General features: G+C 44.6%; 1 protein-coding gene across 2 annotated transcripts in view; it reads left to right on the top strand.

Annotated features, from left to right (window-relative positions):
- The window catches only part of LOC118369398 (bone morphogenetic protein receptor type-1A-like), a 66,753-nt gene that overhangs the window by 37,651 nt on the left and 8,805 nt on the right, over nucleotides 1-20,297 (top strand). The window contains exon 3 of one of the 2 annotated variants that reach the window (XM_052498490.1): nucleotides 6,731-7,076. In XM_052498490.1, the coding sequence (XP_052354450.1) occupies nucleotides 7,010-7,076 (67 nt within the window). In that variant the 5' untranslated portion in view covers nucleotides 6,731-7,009. Of the gene's footprint in view, nucleotides 1-6,730; nucleotides 7,086-20,297 lie in introns of both variants that reach the window. The other variant, XM_052498489.1, reaches the window with a different exon arrangement.

The raw sequence follows: 20,297 nt of genomic DNA, 5'->3' as shown, positions 1-20,297 counted from the left end.
CCCTTCAATTCAGTTGCCCACCTAGCATGAGACGGTTTTGCTAGTGGTGTTTCTGTACTGTACAGCAATGTAGGCCGATTCGGGGGGGGGGTGCAGAGTTTGCGACGCAAAATTCCCTCCCGATTTGATACAAATCATCATAACATTCTGCTGGGTAAAATATAACATACACCATTTAGCAGACGCTTTGATCCAAAGTGACTTAGTTATGCGCTCAACCATTTTACGTATGGGTGGCCCCGGAAATCGAACCATTATCCTGGCGTTGCAAGTGCCGTGCTCTACTAATTGAGTCATACAGGCCTACTACAGGTACACAGGGGTAGGCCTACTTTTTAGTCAACATTTAATTAGGAAGGTTTTTTGGGCAGGGGCAGCATTTAGAGATGTTCATTGAAACAGCCCGTGATGACTGAACCGATTCAACTAAGTCTTCAGACCAAACTTTTACAATACCTGGTTTGCATACCCATTTGTTTGCATACCCATTTGTTTGCATACCCATTTGTTTGTATACCTGGGGCGGCAGGGTAGCCTTGGTGGTTAGAGCGTTGGACTAGTAACTGGAAGGTTGCAAGTTCAAACCCCCGAGCTGACAAGGTACAAATCTGTCATTCTGCCCCCACTGTTCCCCACCGTCATTGAAAATAAGAATTTGTTCTTAACTAACTTGCCTAGTTGAATAAAGGTAAAATAAAAAATGTGTTTCCTGTGTTAGCTGGTAGATCCCATCAATTGAAACATCTATCCTACCGTACCGGCTACCGATGTGGTTTGAGAACTGTGTGCTCTTGATGCCATATATTCTGCTGAAACTAGGCTATATGTGCGGGCCCGGGTGACGGTGCTTTGCGTTTTTGTGTAGGCTGCTTTGTGCATGATTTCGCCATTGTTCTACACCACAGCCTACTTTGGTATGCATCGGGGATTAAGAAGTGAGCAATACCCACTGAAGAAGGAAAAAAAAAAGTGTGTGTGTGTATACGCCATATCCCCGCGTAAAACCCCCACTACACCACGGCTTTAGGGTAAGGTACATTTCCTGGATGGTCGCAACCAAGGTTTGAGATTAAAATGAGCAATACCAGGTAAACATGTATGCAGTGTTAATTCTGCTTCACCACATCAACCCAAACACAAGTGCTCCCACCCAAACGATGGGGGATTTATTTTGTAATGCTACACTATATATATACAAAAGTATGAGGTGGATACTGTTATTTCACGGTTATTTCAGCACCGTGAGTTGAGAATTGAGCACACAGCCATGCAATCTCCATAGAAAACCATTGGCAGTAGAATGGCATTACTGAAGTGCTCAATGACTTTCAACGTGGTACCGTCATAGGATGCTACCTTTCCAACAAGTCAGTTCGTAAAATGTCTGCTTAGCCGCGATGTGGTAGGCCACACAAGCTAACAGAATGGGACCACCAAGTGCTGTAACTCGTAAAAATAGTATGTCCTCTGTTGCAACATTTACTACGAGTTACAAACTGCCTCTGGAAACAATGACAGCACAAGAACTGTTCGTTGGGAGCTTCATGAAATGTGTTTCCATGGCCCGAGCAGCCCCACACAAGCCTAAGATCACCATGGGCAATGCCAAGTGTCGGCTGGAGTGGTGTAAAGCTCACTGCCATTGGACTCTGGAGCAGTGGAAACGTGTTCTCTGGAGCGGTGACACATGCTTCACCATCTGGCAGTCCGACGGACGAATCTGGGTTTGGCGGATGCCAGGATAACTCTACCTGCCTGAATGCATAGTGCTAACTGTAAAGTTTGGTGGATGAGCAATAATGGTCTGGGGCTGTTTTCTTCTTGGTTCGGGCTAGGCCCCTTTCTTCCAGTGACAGGAAATCTTAACGTTGCAGCATTAACATGCAATCTAGACAATTCTGTGCTTCCAACTTTGTGGCAACAGTTTGGGGAATGCCCTTTCCTGTTTAAACATGACAATGCTCCCTTGCACAAAGCAAAGTCCATACAGAAATGGTTTGTCAAGATCGGTGTGGAAGGACTTGACTGGCCTGCACAGAGCCCTGACCTCAACCTTATCGAACACCTTTGGGATGAATTGGAACTTCGACTGTGAGCTTGGCCTAATTGCCAACATCAGTGCCCGACCTCACTAATGCTTGCGGCTGAATGGAAGCCAGTCCCCGCAGCAACATTCCAACATCAAGTGGAAAGCCTTCCCAGAAGAGTGGAGGCTGTTTATGGCAGCAAAGGGGGACCAACTCCATATTAATGCCCATGATTTTGGAAAGAGATGTTCGACGGGCAGGTGTCCACAGACCTGTTGGTCATGTAGCGTAGTCTGCTAGCTCTCTGACAAGTCATAAGAAGATATTGCGGAGTCCTGAGCCATGTAGAGGTGGCGTTAGTACTCAGCAAAAAATTACCTGACACCATCGCAGAGACTAGAAGATGACGATCTTAAGCCTCTTAAGTCCAAGTCCACTTTTTTTTAGTACCTCAATGCTAGTCTCATTCTCCTTTTGATTGTAGGTGTTTTTTTAATAGTTGTTGCCTGTCTTAACTGTAGGCTATGCCCTTTGTTGGTTACTTTACTAGTCAGTTTTCCTCTTTTTGTTGGCTTCTGTTAATCTCAGAGAAAAGCCAGCAGCTACGCTAGTATCTAGTGACTGTTTTTGAAGGGATAGTGTGTCTCCATGTCAATCAGCAACCCCAGCTGTTATGTTTGTGCCCTGTTCATCTCATGTTTAGGAAGGGAAGTGTATGTGTCAGGGGTGATGGGGACAGCTTCCCGCTTTGCTCCTGTGGGTATACTCACAATGGCTTCCAGTCCATCCATTATGCCAGAATTGACTCGAATGGGGGGGCGGGCGGGCGCCCGCCCTTAAAGAGTCTCGGCTACAGCATGTTTGTTTGTCTGTAAAGGGTACACTACGACTTTTGAAATGTCGACACGAAACCTTCTCTAGAGATGGTTTTGAAGCTCCACTGAACAGGTATTTTACTTCTGTAAAGGAATGCTGCTTCTGAAGCGGGACTAACGTTCATCACTAGGCGACCGGAACCAGGGCTCGACATTAACTTCTAGAATGTTCAAAATTATGTGGCTTATTTAATTGAATGTATGTTTTGTCATGTAAGTTGAGTTAAATCAACGAATCATAGCACTTATTTTAGCACACATTTTACTTCCTTCGTTGCTCATAAAAAGTAGTCAGACAAGAATAATATAGGCTTAAGTTGTCCGAATGAACAATTGAAAAAAAAAAAAAAAAAATCACATCACTATCAAACAATTACTCCGATCAGAATTGGATCAGAGGTCAACATTGGAATAATATTCAAATCTATTTTTCATTTAGGCCTTCATTAATCCTGAAGTCTACGTGGTAGGAATAGGCTACACCCTTGTCCAAACGATGCTGACGTGAGACTTTTAATTGCATAGATATAGGCTAAACGCCAGTCATGTTTGACAAATGGAATGAAGGATAATTAACTTCTAAAAGCACGGTTCGTTCAGCTCAAATGTTCATTGAAATGCTGAGGGAATTATCTTAAACACTTCATAGGCCATTGAAACCAGCCTTTTTGTCATGTTCTGTTGGTTGTCAAATGAACTTTCTTTTATTATCCTGCAGCCAAAGGCAGAATCCTAGTCCTATTAGGAACTCATCCTAGTTGTTGTTAGATTTCCCCTCTTTCTATGTTTTTCTAATTGAGATTATCATCTCTGTCACAGGAAACGGCTTGCGGTGCGCTTTTGAGAATGGTGTTTTCCCACTAATTGCATTTTGCTATATACATGCATAGGCCTATAATAGTTTACAGCCATGTGCGCATTGTTGAGCTTATAATATGAAGAAATAAGATGTTATCAACATTTTAAGCTAAACTGTCTGACCTGTTGCTTCAGCCTCATTGCTCTCTGAACTGTCCCAGAGTCTGTTTTGAACCGTATACATTTTCTTTGTCTGAAGGACGACGGGACACCCTTAATTTTGAATCCTGGTTGGGAATTATTTTATAACGACAATTATTTGGTTGTAATTGTAATGTTGCAATATTTTATAGGGTAGCAATGGTGGCCAACCATCCTCCAGGAGAGCCTTAAAGGGGCAGTGTTGTATTTTGAGACAGGCTTGAATATGCAAGAAGCCAATAGGCAGGGTGTAGCCTACAGTTTTGTATGATTATCTATGGTATTTTGTAAAGTGGTTCCTTGCATCATACATTGATGTGAAAAAAATGTTATGTCCAGTCCTGAAAACTGTCAATCAAATAATCTTGAACTCCCTGCTCGCAGACCACTCTCCTAAGAAATTACTTTTTAAGTTTCAATACTGTGATTTACCAAGACATTTAGTAGAAAGAACATACATCTTCCTCTATGTATTTTTTTGAACGTAGGAGACTTGATTAGTTGCCGTACTTCTGAGAACACAAACACTTGCATCTTTTATAGCGAGCTACCAAGGGACAGAGAGAGAGGGGAGGGGCACAGTGTAGTCAGGTCGGCCACCAGGCAGACAGTCGGAATCGTGAACTAGGCCTATCCATCGGCAATCAAAAGCTGTTTCTCGAAATGGAATGCCGTATTACTTGGCTTGCAATGCCTCGCAACTTCAGTAAAGCAGGGCCTATCATCAAGAAATGGTCTAGGATATTCTACACCCAACAGATTGAAGACTGAACACACACGTGCATCATTAGCGAAAAGAGAGCATTTTTTTGTGGGAGGGGGGGCACAACTGTTTTCCGTTAGTGACTTTTCTTAACGTTAAGGATAAATAGTAACAACTCCTCTCCCAGGGCTGAGATTGTTTGTTTGTATTATGTCTGCATTACAATATAGTTTTGTTTTTTGGCTTAAAGTAATGAAGATTGCATATACATTTGATTAGACTACCACTTTGGTAAAGTTCCAACCTTGATTTGTCTCATTTTTGGTTTATAAAAGAAAGGTCAAATTCTTAGTCATTCGAAGAGATGCAAACGGTTAGCTACAGTTGTCGTCCTGACCATCACCCCTTAACACACTTGTTCCCTTTCTCTCGCTCTCTCTTTCCGTTCTCTCCATCGCACCTAATCCCTCACACACACGGTGTGTCCTGCTGCTCTCCCTCTTTAAAGGTGCCTGGTTGGCTGTCTTGTCCCCCAGCCTTGAGGAGGCCTTCTTTGTTCCCTCATTACCCAGTCAGGGATGTGTGAAAAGTGGGGCACAGGTCGGGGCTCTTTGTCCCCCTCGGGCAAATCAAAAGTGACAGACACCGGCCGCTCCGCCACTAATTTGTCGTCCCCCCTCGGAACGGGCACTTCTCAGGGCCGCTAATTGCAGTGAGACGCGCAGGGAACAGACACATCTCGTTATTAACGCTGGACGAGGCCAACACGGGTAATTGCGAAACATCCTTCAACAAATAATTTGGGCATGTTTAGCCATTCAAGAGTAGCGCCAGCCTGACCAGGGTCGTGGGGTCAAGCCGGCAAAGATGGACAACACACACAATAATAGAAGGAGAATTAAAAAGGGGAGAATGAAGTGCAGTTTTGGCTTCTCGAGGGGTTCTCATCCGAGGCTGGTTGTCACCCCACATGTTCGTTAGCTATAAGAGCGACAGAGAGCCCTGCCTTGCCCCATTGGCTTAGTCCCTCTGATCACTAAAGTGTAAGGTTAGAAGTCAGCAGGGTCATATCAGCCTTATATCCTTCTTACCATTTATTCCGCGTTCAAGACAGCTTGGAAACTCTGACATTTCTGACTTGTAAACTCGTTATAGACAGATGAGCTCAGTTTCCCACTTAAAAAGTATCAGAATCAACCAATAGGAAGCTCTCTGCAAAAAATAATCCCAAGTTTTAACTTGGAGGTTCCTAGTTTCCGTGTTGTCTTGAAAGCACCATTAGCCCCAAGCACCTCTTGCATCAGCCATGTAATGCCACAATGGAATCACCTGTTCAAATGACAGAGGAAGTGTTCTGCTTTGTTAAAAGATTGTACAGCAGGGCATCTTTTTCCCAATACCTATACCCAACCGATCATAAGTGGCTTTTCTGTCTGCTGTTTTTGGCCCAAGGAGCTGATCTAATCGGTTGGGAAGCAGCTGCTGTGTCATTTTATTCTGTCAAAGTAACATCCTTTAGTGGAAAATCCATTTGTTAGTTGGGAGGAGTGTTAAGGTGACCGCAAGCTTTCCAACGAAAACAGTTTGGAATAGTTTGTGCATAATACATTTGCAAAAACGTCTAAACCTGTTTTCGCTTTGTCATTATGGGGTATTTTGTGCAGATTGAGGATTTTTATTTATTTAATCAATTTTAAGAAAAGGCTGTGACACATCAAAATGTGGAAAAAGTTAAGGGGCCTTGAATACTTTCCAAATGCATTGGCTGTGGCGTTTCAAAATGGATCAACCGTACTATTGACGCTTTTTTTCTCATTTTCCAGTGAACATTGTTGTTTTTATCCACCACAGTCTGGTATGTTTGCTCCCAATTTGTGCTAAATTGCTCAGCAAATCTGATCACATGCAGCCGAGGGCTTACAAAGACAATAGGGGTTGACTGTTAGTGTCAACCCGCTGGCTTCTCCAAACTTGATCACAACATTGCTGTGCAAGGGCCTGCCACTTTGCAGTGACACATGCAAGGAAAATCCAGGTTGTAAAATGGTGTTAAAGTGTTCTAGAAGCTGTGTTTTATACTGTACTTCCTCTCTAACAATATTTCCCTTTTCTCTCTAATTTTCCAGGGTTTCCAACCGAGGTAGCCTGTGAGAAGGAAGATTTTTGTTTTTTGTTTTTGTGCCATCCTACCCATCCTTCCTCACCCACTTGCCTCACCCTCCCCGTACATATTCACCCGTACCTCCACTCCCCCAACGGGGGAAAACTATGCTCCTGCTCTCCCTGAGCTGAACCAGGAAGGGACAGGACGAGGCACACCATCAGAGCCCACAGGGGTGACCACCAGTGACCAACAAGCTCCCACAGAGCACAGTCCAGCCCACTCAGCAAGTCACTGTGCCAAGATGACAGTGCTTCCCTCTTTCATCGCTGCGGTGGGAGTCTGGATCCTACTGGTGATTAGAGCTGAAGGTATTCAAAGTAAGACTGGCTCCTCTGTTATTGTTGTCCCACTGCCCCCGCCACCTCTCTTATTACTACGCACAACTGTCTGTGCCTCCCACTCTCTTTAGTTGGAAGGATACTCTAATATGCTGTTTTTAATGTAAGGTTATTGGGTAACTGTGTGTTGGGAGAATTGCTCATAAATATTCATAGTTGTACCTGATCTAGGACTGTCCCAGACCAAAACAAATTTGGTTGACCAAGAGTCGTTTGTTCTTTTGACCAATTGCTTAACCTTGTATTTTTCCATATATAGACACATCCTATGTAATTGAATCAAATCAACTGTATGCACTGATCTTGTCTGATGCCTTAAGCAAACTGTTTGATTAAATAATTAAGACTCATAAATGACTAGAGGGAGTCCGACCGCAATTGATTTGATTGTGCCGCCGGGCTCTGACTTACAGCACCTGACTGTGACTAGCACCCGTTGTCTCCTTCCTCCCTGCTGCAGTGACCACCACAGAATGTCTGTGTGTATAGCTCTGTTCCTGAAGCTGCAACATAATTACAGCCATTTCTAACTGAAAAGGTATCTTACAGAAATCTCTCATTTGTTTAGGAAAAAACATTTCCTCACCCCTTGCTCTCTTTACGTGACACATGTATGCGTCGCATGCACGTGACCAATCGGGCCTGACCTATGGCATATCATAATCGCATCAATAAATTGGTTATAACAAACTCTGAACACTGTCACACATGTGAAAGCAAAATAGATGCAGAGGACGTGAAAAACTAGAAACAGGGAATGTGTTTACTGGTTGCTTAGGAGGTAAAGGGGAAGTCAGCTGTGTGGAATAAATGTGACTAGTTGTGGAAAATATTGGAGATAAAGGTAAAATAAGGTATGGAGCAAGCGGTGTGCGCATATTATGTGTGCCAAACAGGTGCTGTTAGATCACAATATTTTTCTCGCCATTTGGAACAATGTAAACAACACTGAATAAATTACAAGCGTACTAGAGTATTTTATTTTTATACATGTACAGTATATATCGAGTACAGTATATACATATGAGATGAGTATGTAAACAAAGTGGCATAGTTAAAGTGGCTAGTGATACATGTATTACATAAGGATGCAGTCGATGATATAGAGTACAGTATATACGTATGCATATGAGATGAATAATGTAGGGTAAGTAACATTATAAGGTAGCATTGTTTAAAATGGCTAGTGATATATTTACATTTCCCATCAATTCCCAGTATTAAAGTGGCTGGAGTTGAGTCAGTGTCAGTGTGTTGGCAGCAGCCACTCAATGTTAGTGGTGGCTGTTTAACAGTCTGATGGCCTTGAGATAGAAGCTGTTTTTCAGTCTCTCGGTCCCAGCTTTGATGCACCTGTACTGACCCCGCCTTCTGGATGATAGCGGGGTGAACAGGCAGTGGCTCGGGTGGTTGATGTCTTTGATGATCTTTATGGCCTTCCTGTAACATCGGGTGGTGTAGGTGTCCTGGCTGGCAGGTAGTTTGCCCCGGTGATGCGTTGTGCAGACCTCACTACCCTCTGGAGAGCCTTACGGTTGAGGCGGAGCAGTTGCCGTACCAGGCGGTGATACAGCCCGCCAGGATGCTCTTGATTGTGCATCTGTAGAAGTTTGTGAGTGCTTTTGGTGACAAGCCGAATTTCTTCAGCCTCCTGAGGTTGAAGAGGCGCTGCTGCGCCTTCTTCACGATGCTGTCTGTGTGAGTGGACCAATTCAGTTTGTCTGTGATGTGTATGCCGAGGAACTTAAAACTTGCTACCCTCTCCACTACTGTTCCATCAATGTGGATAGGGGGTGTTCCCTCTGCTGTTTCCTGAAGTCCACAATCATCTCCTTAGTTTTGTTGACGTTGAGTGTGAGGTTATTTTTCTGATACCACACTCCGAGGGCCCTCACCTCCTCCCTGTAGGCCGTCTCGTCGTTGTTGGTAATCAAGCCTACCACTGTTGTGTCGTCCGCAAACTTGATGATTGAGTTGGAGGCGTGCGTGGCCACGCAGTCGTGGGTGAACAGGGAGTACAGGAGAGGGCTCAGAACGCACCCTTGTGGGGCCCCAGTGTTGAGGATCAGCGGGGAGGAGATGTTGTTACCTACCCTCACCACCTGGGGGCGGCCCGTCAGGAAGTCCAGTACCCAGTTGCACAGGGCGGGGTCGAGACCCAGGGTCTCGAGCTTGATGACGAGCTTGGAGGGTACTATGGTGTTGAATGCCGAGCTGTAGTCGATGAACAGCATTCTCACATAGGTATTCCTCTTGTCCAGATGGGTTAGGGCAGTGTGGTTGAGATTGCATCGTCTGTGGACCTATTTGGGCGGTAAGCAAATTGGAGTGGGTCTAGGGTGTCAGGTAGGGTGGAGGTGATATGGTCCTTGACTAGTCTCTCAAAGCACTTCATGATGACGGAAGTGAGTGCTACGGGGCGGTAGTCGTTTATCTCAGTTACCTTAGCTTTCTTGGGAACAGGAACAATGGTGGCCCTCTTGAAGCATGTGGGAACAGCAGACTGGTATAGGGATTGATTGAATATGTCCGTAAACACACCGGCCAGCTGGTCTGCGCATGCTCTGAGGGCGCGGCTGGGGATGCCGTCTGGGCCTGCAGCCTTGCGAGGGTTAACACGTTTAAATGTCTTACTCACCTCGGCTGCAGTGAAGGAGAGACCGCATGTTTTCGTTGCAGGCCGTGTCAGTGGCACTGTATTGTCCTCGAAACGGGCAAAAAAGTTATTTAGTCTGCCTGGGAGCAAGACATCCTGGTCCGTGACTGGGCTGGATTTCTTCTTGTAGTCCGTGATTGACTGTAGACCCTGCCACATGCCTCTTGTGTCTGAGCCGTTGAATTGAGATTCTACTTTGTCTCTGTACTGACACTTAGCTTGTTTGATAGCCTTGCGGAGGGAATAGCTGCACTGTTTGTATTCGGTCATGTTACCAGTCACCTTGCCCTGTTTATAAGCAGTGGTTCGCGCTTTCACTTTCACGCGAATGCTGCCATCAATCCACGGTTTCTGGTTAGGGAATGTTTTAATCGTTGCTATGGGAATGACATCTTCAACGCACGTTCTAATGAACTCGCACACCGAATCAGCGTATTCTTCAATATTGTTATCTGACGCAATACGAAACATATCCCAGTCCACGTGGTGGAAGCAGTCTTGGAGTGTGGAGCCTCTAGTTTTAGTTTCTGTCTGTAGGCAGGGATCAGCAAAATGGAGTCGTGGTCAGCTTTTCCGAAAGGGGTGCGTGGCAGGGCAGGGCCTTATATGCGTCGCGGAAGTTAGAGTAACAATGATCCAAGGTTTTTCCACCCCTGGTTGCGCAATCGATATGCTGATAAAATTTAGGGAGTCTTGTTTTCAGATTAGCCTTGTTAAAATCCCAAGCTACAATGAATGCAGCCTCCGGATAAATGGTTTCCAGTTTGCAAAGAGTTAAATAAAGTTCGTTCAGAGCCATCGATGTGTCTGCTTGGGGGATATATACGGCTGTGATTATAATCGAAGAGAATTCTCTTGGTAGATAATGCGGTCTACATTTGATTGTGAGGAATTCTAAATCAGGTGAACAGAAGGATTTGAGTTCCTGTATGTTTCTTTCTTCACACCATGTCTCGTTAGCCATAAGGCATATGGCCTCTTCTTACCAGAAAGGTGTTTGTTTCTGTCGGCGCGATGCGTGGAGAAACCCGTTGGCTGCACCGCTTCGGATAGCGTCTCTCCAGTGAGCCATGTTTCCGTGAAGCACAGAACGTTGCAGTCTCTGATGTTCCTCTGGAATGCTACCCTTGCTCGGATTTCATCAACCTTGTTGTCAAGAGACTGGACATTGGCAAGAAGAATGCTAGGGAGTGGTGCACAGTGTGCCCGTCTCCGGAGTCTGACCAGAAGCCTCGTTTCCCTCTTTTTCGGAGTCGCTGCATGCGATCCATTCCGTTGTCCTGTTTGTAAGCCAGAACACAGGATCCGCGTCGCAAAAAACATATTCTTGGTCGTACTGATGGTGAGTTGACGCTGATCTTATATTCAGTAGTTCTTCTCGACTGTATGTAATGAAACCTAAGATGACCTGGGGAACTAATGTAAGAAATAACACGTAAAAAAAACAAAAAACTGCATAGTTTCCTTGGAACGCGAAGCGAGGCGGCCATCTCTGTCGGCGCCGGAAGTATCTTTGAACTTGTATGGTGATTGGCATCAAAACTTTCATAGTATTACCACAATGACCAGCAACACAGTTCGTCTTTCAATCGCCCACGTGGGTATAACCAATGAGGAGATGGCACGTGGGTACCTGCTTCTATAAACCGATGGGGAGAGGCAGGACTTGCAGCGCGATCTGCGTCAGAAATAGAAAGGACTTCTATTTTAACCCTTGGTGACGCTCGCGAGCAGTGTGGGTGCAATAATTGAATAACATAGATTTCTTATTTTGAAACGCTAGCGCACATGACGCGAGCGGTGTAGTCAGGGTATAAGCCTACTAATTACAACATTACTTATCCATTTCGCAAACGTTTTGCTACATCTGCAATAACATCTGCTAAACATGTATGTGATGAATAAAATGTTATTTAATCAAATTTGATTTAATGATGATCATAATAACAACCATAAGGAGATTGAGGAAAGAGGGTTATTAGAAATAGAATTTGTATGACCATTTTGAAAATTTGAACAAAATTAAATAAGTGATAAAAAAAGAAAGTGTAAAGCATTTATTACTTAATAGCAAAGATTAAAAACAGCTGAATTTGGGAAATTGTTGCATGAGGATTGGTGCTCATGGAATCAGTAGGCTATCAACCAAGCAGCCAACAGAGGCAGGGTCTGTCTTATTTCTGTAGATATGCAGTGCCTCCAGAAAGTGTTCAAGACCTTGACGTTTTCCACATTTTGTTACGTTACAGCCTTACCCTAAAAAATTTTTTTTTTTAACAATATCCTCAGCATTCTACAAATTAACTTAAATGACACAGCGAAATCAGGTTTGCAAATATTTTCAAAACAGGAATGCCTTATGAGACTCGAGACCAAGAACCAGATGGTCACTCTGACAGAGCTCTAGACTTCCTCTGTGGAGATGGAAGAACCTTCCAGAAGGACAATCATCTCTGCAGCACTCCACCAATCAGGCCTGTATGGTAGAGTGGCCAGACGGAACCTACTCCTCATTAAAAGGCACATGACAGCTCGATTGGAGTTTGTGAAAAGGCCCCTAAAGGACTCTGAACATGACAAACAAGATTCTCTGATCTGATGAAACTAAGAATAAACTCTTCGGCCTGATTGCCAAACCTCACATCTGGAAAAGACCTGGCACCATTACTATGTTGAAGCATGGTGGTGGCAGCGTCATGCTGTGGCAATGTTTTTCAGCAGCAGGGATGACTAGTCAGAATCGAGAGAAAGATGAGTGGAGTAAAATACAGAGATCCTTGATGAAACCTGCTCCAGAGCGCTCAAGACCTCAGACTGGGGTGAAGGTTCACCTTCCAACAGGACAATGACCTTAAGCACACAGCCAAGACAATGCAGGAGTGGATTCGGGATAAGTCTGAATGTCCTTGAGTGGCCCAGCCGGAGCCTGGACTTGAACCCAATCAAACATCTCTGGAGAGACCTGAAAAAAGATGTGCAGCAATGCTCCCCATCCAACCTGACAGAGCTTGAGAGGCTCTGCAGAGAAGAATGGGAGAAGCTCCCCAAATACAGGTGTGCCATCTTACCCAAAAAGATTTGATGCTGTAATCGCTGCCAACGGTGCTTCAACAAAGTACTGAGTAAAGGGTCTCAATACTTATGTAAATGTAATTTCAGTATTTTAATAAATTAGCAAACATTTCTAAACTGTTTTTGCTTTGTAATTATGTGGTATTGTGTGTAGAATTGAGGGGGGGGGAACTGTTTAATCCATTTTAGAATAAGGCTGTAATGTAGCAATGTGGGAAAAGTCAAGGGGTCTAAATACTTTCCTAATGCAATGTGTATATATGGAGGATTTTGCAACATTTTAAGTTTGTCTATTGATTATAGACCTAATTAAGTTGGTTTCCTCTCGCCTCACTTTTCTTTTTGTCTCCTATCTCTGCTGCTGCCCCCGCTGCATTGTTCTCAACACCAAGATGTTGGTTAACTTTGCTATTATGCACAAAGCAACATGGCCTAGTAAAAGGCACCAATTCAACAGCGCAATAATGTTTCAGAACCGCGGACAGCGACCACTATCCAACTCAGGAGAAAGAGTCTTAGTTATAAAATAATCATATTTTTATTAGTGTTGCACTGTTGTTCTTACATAATATAAACATATGCAATTTCAGTAGCACATGTCTTAGAGTGATGAACTGTGCCATTCGAACGTCCTCCACAATGGATCAGTCCACTCACAGGCGCCAATCAGACAGGTGTCTTGTACACCATTAATTTATTTATATATATTTTTTGCTACTGCTTGACTAAAGAAATCTCGGACGATCAACAGCCTATCAACCATTCGACTAAATGTGGTCAGCCCTAACATGATACCAACACTTTCTCAGTAAAGCATACTAACCAGAAGTCCACTGGCAGGCTCTGATAATAAGATGATCTGCATCGCAAGCAAATACGTCTCTGGACCGTTGGCTTACAGCTGTAAGGCATCAAGTTCCTGACATCTATTACCACTTGCGGTCTAAGTTCGAATTCCCCGTGGGCCGCAAAAAAAAAAAAAAGATATTTGGAACGTGGACTCACATTTATTGCGATTATTGTTTTGGGGAGAAACATGCTATCATCACCTTGACAATGAAGATTAGGGGCTCAATTGAATCCAACCCGCATTGCAGTATTGACACTAGCTCTTTTTCCAATTGTCAAATGAATTTACAGGTTGGTCTTGGGTGCTTTATAAACACCTACAATTACTACCAGGGCAACCCCTCTGATGTATGCTTACGTTTCAGAATTAGAGGTGTGTGGGCACGTGACGAATATTGTAAATACAGGATTTGAAATATTTACCTTCAAGTTGATCTCCGTTACGAAGGGGGACACCAAGACAAAATAAGAAGTTTTGAAACACTCCATCTATTGCATATGGAGGAGGGGCATGATGAACAACATTTAACTAAATTAGGATAAACACTTGTTTCTGCTTTTGTTTAAGCAAGGCCCTTATGTGACCCACAGTCCCCCATCCCCCACTATGGAGAGATCAGTATTTTAAGCCATTGTAATGGCCGTGATGGAATTCATTAGCTGGTGATGCAATGCCTTTTGAAATGCATGACCCGAGTAAGCTACCTAGTTAAATAATAGTAACAAAACCTCCATGAGGTCCTAACAGGATACTATGGCAATGACATTGAACTTTTGCATATATGCTAATTAGGGGACCAAGCACCATAGGTACAACTCAGTCCTTTCTCTCAATATCAAGGTTACCGTGATGTGCAGAAACACCCATTTCCCACTTGGGAAATGCCCTGTTCTCAATGAGATTAGACCATGTTGAATATCATGTGATGTTCCGATGATATTGCCTCATTTTGCCTTGTGTCGTGAGAGATCATGCTATATGTGAGTGAACGATGTATGGAAGAGACACTGAATACGCTCTGATCACAGCACAATTTAGTCACCAAGATCGTTTTCTTCTATGTACCGGGCACACGCAGGCCTCAAGTATAACGCTGGTTTTACCCGGACATGTTTGATGCCGGGAGGATATGGATCTTAATGGGCTGGGGCCTCATAAAAGGGCCTCCCTCTATCTGCTCCTACTGTTGCTCTCATACTGCCTGCCCGGCGGGGCCTCCACAGGGAACCAACCAGCAGCCATAAAGCCAACCAGGGCCATAAAGACGGAGCTCTCAGGCTCGTAAAAGGTCACCTTTAACCAGCCAATGAGATGTGAAGGCAAATATCACGATCTGATTACTCTAAAAGCAGAGCTTTTTAGCACTCCGTCACACACACCTACACGCAGGCTGATAAGAGGAAGGCAAGGCCGGTCCAAGTCTTAGGGATGATTAAATCAGAGCGTCGCTCTCTGAGACTGGTTGGGACCCTGTTTTGTTAACAAAGAGCCCATGCTATTGTTTTGATTTGTCTCCGTTAACTCTGGGTCTCCCATGTCTACCTTGTACCAGGCATACTGTACAGTGAAACAGTGCATCTGTACCCAGGCAGGGCCAGGTTAGCCTCTCTCCTTCCTTCCCGCCAGCAGCTCAGTCATTGATGGTCGTGACCCACCAGAGAACCCCCCCCTCTCACTACAGGAAGCTGTTGAAGTGATTGTTGGCACTCTGGGTTCCTTTTTTCACGTGAACCATTTCCTCTATAATACTGTCAGTCGTTACAGGGCAAAAAATACTCCAAACATTCATTGTTCTCCGGAAATAATTCAATCCCACGAGAGAGGTTTTTCTCTATCGCTTTTTTTTCTTTCTTTTTTTCTCCCCCGCTGCGCTTGCTGATTAGTAAGGGAGTGTGGGGCCTGGGCCTGGCATATGCCAAGCGTTATGGGGAGAGGGGGCAGGGACAGAGGTGCCCGCTGGGCAAGAGGCTGCCAGAGTGGCTGTATAAGGGGCCTGCTGTGCTAGCTCATGAATGCTCTTTTCACACTCACTTTTTTTGCTCCTGATGTGTCAACAAACCAATTAGAATTCCACTTTTGTCTCACCAAGGGGAAAAGGCGCATGTTTTATAGGTCTAGTTATTTTAATTTGCTGTTGTTTTCCATGTGTGAGGAGTTTTAATTAGCGTGAGGCTGTTGCAGCTTGTTAAATACCTATTTCAAGGTATTTAACTGTTGCCAGGTAACCGAGGTTGTTGAATGAACTCCTCAGGAAATTCTCCAATAACATTCAAAGAACACACACTGGGTTTTTTTCTCTTTTTGTCCTACATCTTGGGCAAAAGCCTTGTAGTGAATCACTGACTAAGATGAACAGAATGTATTGGATTTGTGCTGTGGTGAAGAGGTTCCAGTAACACTACCTGCGAGGAGGAGATTTGGTAACAGCCGCTGTCACTTTTCTATTGTCATCACAAACTGGAGGAACAATGCAAGAAGTATAAATATCTTCTCTGTATACTGTCCTTTGCCACTGGGAAAGTGGTGATGGAGCTGAAAGGGGGAGCCATCGAAGTCTCTGGGTTCACTTGTAAGGCTTACAGTGGGGGTCCGAAATGATTGACACCCTTGATAAAGATGAGCAAAAATCATTTTTAATATTGGAACTATATTGTATTCTCCAAAAAGTGGAACATTTATATTATTTTATATGAATATAATTGCTCAGAAATAGATTTTGTCTAACAAGTACTACTTTTTCCCCCCTCAAAGGTAGGGGTAAAAATGATAAACTACCCTGTTTTCAATACCTTTCAATACATCACCAACGAGCTCTATTTTCCCCCAAAATTTAAACGCCTGGAGTTTGCTAAATGTCATTGTATTGGAACCGGCACTTTGGTCAGATGACATGAAAATAGAGGTATTTGACCACACACACCAGTGTTGGGTCTGGTGTTGAAATGAGAACGCATAAGCAGAAAATAACCCCACACCTACTGTAAAATATGGTGGTGGCTCTTTGATGGTTTGGGGCCATTTCTTTTCCACTGGTCCTGGGGCCCTTAAGGTCAATGGCATAATGAACTTTACCCACTACCAGGACATTTTTAGCCAAAAACCTGGTTGCCATTACCAGGAGGCTGGAACTTGGCCACAGGTGCATCTTCTAGCAAGACATTAACCTCAGGCACACATCAAATCCACAAAGAAATAGTTAATTGGGCACAAAATCTACATTTTGCAATGGCCATCTGTCTCCAGACAAAACCCATTGAAAACCTGTTTGAATTGAAGTGGGCAGTCCATAAACACAGACATGATTTTTATTTCTCTATTTAACCCTTATTTATCGAGGCAAGTCAGTTAAGAGCAAATGCTTATTTACAATGACTGCCTACATATCAAGGATCTGGAAAGATTCTGTATGGAGGATTGGTCTAAGATCCCTCCCAATGGGTTCTCCAACTCAGAAAACATTTGAGAAAAAGGCTCTGCTGTTATTGTCATTGAAAACAGGGTTGCCAAACACGTGGACCCCTACCTTTTTTGAGAATGTTTTACAACTTGTTAAACAAATCTTTCTCTGAGCAATTGTATTAGTATAAATACTTTTTTTGAGAATACAATATAGCTCAGTATTTGTTATTATTTATTGAATGCAGTCATTTTTGCTCATCTTTATCAAAGATGTATATACTTGTCAGCTAATACCTCCAAACTTCTCATTTACTTGTCGACTCACCCACTTCAAGAGTTGTAATTTCAGGTAGCTTTCTCTCCCCGTCCAGATCCCCCAAGGTCAGAGAGGAAGGTTGATCGTCTCTGGGGTTTGTTGCTGTGAACTGATCTCTCTCTCTCTCTCTCTCTCTCTCTACCTTGCTCTCTCATTTTCTTCTCACTTGTTATTCACACACACACCCACACACACACTCTTACTCAATTTCGCCTGAGACTTTAGGAGAGGGCAGGTTTCAGTGACTGTGTTTGTATGCAGATATACGACTCCCCTCACCTCCACAGTGTGTCCTGTTAGAAGAACAACCAGTTCAGAACACTGTTTATCTCATGTCGCTGCACTCTTATGGCTGGCTCTGACAAAAACAGGCTCTGCTGCTGGCCCTTTAAGAGCACTGCATTCCATTGCCAGTAGATGGGTTGGCTCGTTAGCATTGGAGTGTGCTGGCCCTTTAAGAGTGCAACATGTGGCTGACTGGAGATGGAGAGGCTCATTACTGGGGGTGCTCTGCCAGACCTCAGACTCCGCCGTGACTGGCGGCAGAATTAAGCACACATGTGGAGGCAGAGAGCACCAGCAGCCATTTCCAGCCCCACTGACAGCCGCTGCTCCCCATCAATCACGGCCCCCAGCCAATCACAGGCCTCCTAGTAGAGGGGAAGAGAAGTACTCTGTGTCTTCACTAGCGAGACCCAGCCAAATAGAAACAAAAAGGGCCTTGAGGCTCTTTGGGGGTTTGATGGTGAACTTTAAGTCTTGTATTGTCAACATGGCTTTCTCTGTAGACTCCAGTGGGAGAGAGGCCTCAGAAGTCCTCGACGCTCCCAGTCACTACAGTAAAAACGTGTCCCGTGTTTTATGTGCTTACTCAGGGACTATAAAGAGGCTTTCATCACCTCATCAAAGCATCCGGGAGCCTCCTGAATCCCTTTCCCCATCCCTCAAACATGACTCAAGCCAGTCGAGACCGAGCACAGCTCCCAGAGGGAGAGCGAAGGAGCGGAGAGAGAAGGATTGTGGGAGGGAGAAAGAGAGCCATCTACCCTCAGCTCTCTGGTTTCTATTTGGGGCTTGGCCCGTTTGATCTGGTTCCAGTCTGCTGTGTGTTTATAAGTTTCCACACTGCCTCCCAACACTGCTCTGTGCCAATCTGACTTCGCCAGGGGACAGCCCAGCTGAAACTGGGCCCTGGACCATGCCACCACTTAAGTATAGTTTATTAGTGCAACAATTTCAGATATTATTTTGATTAAATCTCCTGTGTGTAATATCAACGGCAAGAGGTCTAGACTATCTGCCTCCTTTTAGGAGCTTTATTTCTTTGGATCGTGTGTGTGTGTGTGTGTGTGTGTGTGTGTGTGTGTGTGTGTGTGTGTGTGTGTGTGTGTGTGTGTGTGTGTGTGTGTGTGTGTGTGTGTGTGTGTGTGTGTGTGACACGCATGTAGAGTAAAGAGACTGAGTTTATCCCCCCCAGGAGGATGTTGGTCTGAGTGTTTGGTTGGAACTCTGGAGTCCTGTAATCGGTGTGTTCTTTTCCTCTTCACTGGTAGAAGGCGGACATCAAAAGCCCCGGGTTTCACAGCTTCTGAGACCGGCTCTGCTATCTCACTCGAGAACTGCTCGGGCCTCTTTTTTTTTTTTCTTTCAGGGTGTTGCCGTCAGTTCCGCCACCGATAACTCCTGCCACCCTTGTTTGTACAACAGATTAGGGTTTGTTCTATGCCCCGAGGACCCCAGCTCAAGCATACGACTATGATCTCACAACCCCCCCGCCACAGTGATTTCTCTCTGCTCTGGTGATATGACCTTAGTGTTGACCACATTGAGGATTGTAGTGAGTCACTTGCCTGGTTGTCTTAAAATATTACTGAAGAGTTCTGGTCTGCTTTGCTTTAGTTGTTATACAGAGGCCTAACAGTTGCTTTTAATTTGATACAGTTATGTTTTTACATAATAGCTTTTGATTCTAAAGGATCCCAAAACTAAGTTAAGACTGGCACACTTTTGTCTGCCACCCTGTGGGGTTCCATCGTTTTGGCTGAAGTACAACACTAAAAGTGAAGCGTTCGTAGAAGTAGTGGTCCTGGTCGACTGTTAGGCTGTCTGACGTCAGTAAGCCGGTGAGTCTGTAAGTACATGATCAGCGTACAAATGAACTGTAAAAAAGGAAACGAAGCCCAAAAGGAGCTCCTTTTATCTCTCGGGCTCTCCTTTTAAATGGTCATTTACCAGTAAAATTACTCTGAGAGTGCAGCCTGAATCTAGAGCCACTAGGGCACTCAGTTGTAAAAGGAAAGAGAGAAGTTGAGGAAAACAAGAACAGCAACCCTGAAGCCAGTAATGGGGTCTCGGGAAGGAATGCGGAGCTGGAGACAAGCAGCCGGAAGAGGGAGGGTGCCGTTCTGCTGCCGAGACGTTTCAAAGTGTAGGTTTGCAGGTGATTGGCTCTCTGCAGACATGTCTGAACTGGAGCAGGCTCGAGTCGCGTCATGCTCCAGAGGAAGTGCCGAAGCCGCGCCGAGCGCTGCGCACAGACATCACTTTGTGCTTTATGCTCACGACTCACAGGAGCCCCACAGCCCAGGTCCACTCTCCTGAGGTAGGGGGGCAGCAGACTGAGAGGGGGAGGGGAAGAGAAAGGAGGGGCTCGGACGAGGTATAAGTCAAGAAGAGAAGGATATGGAACAAGGAGGACAATGGAGGAACAACAGACAGGAGAAGCAAAAAGATTGTACAAAAAGAAGCGGGCAAGAGGAGGACTGATAAGGAAAGTGGGTCAGGGCATTGCAAGGGGAGAGGAAAAGAGATCAGGAGAAAGGGCATGAGAAGAGGTGGAGGGAGTACCAGACAGTAATGTGAGGGTAGGAGTAGTCACACAGTGAGCTCATACTCAAC

This window comes from Oncorhynchus keta, chromosome 36, assembly GCF_023373465.1.
Source record: "Oncorhynchus keta strain PuntledgeMale-10-30-2019 chromosome 36, Oket_V2, whole genome shotgun sequence".
NCBI classification, from domain to species: Eukaryota; Metazoa; Chordata; class Actinopteri; order Salmoniformes; family Salmonidae; genus Oncorhynchus; species Oncorhynchus keta.
Note: the sequence above shows the minus strand (reverse complement) of the source record. Positions and strands in the feature narration are given on the sequence as shown.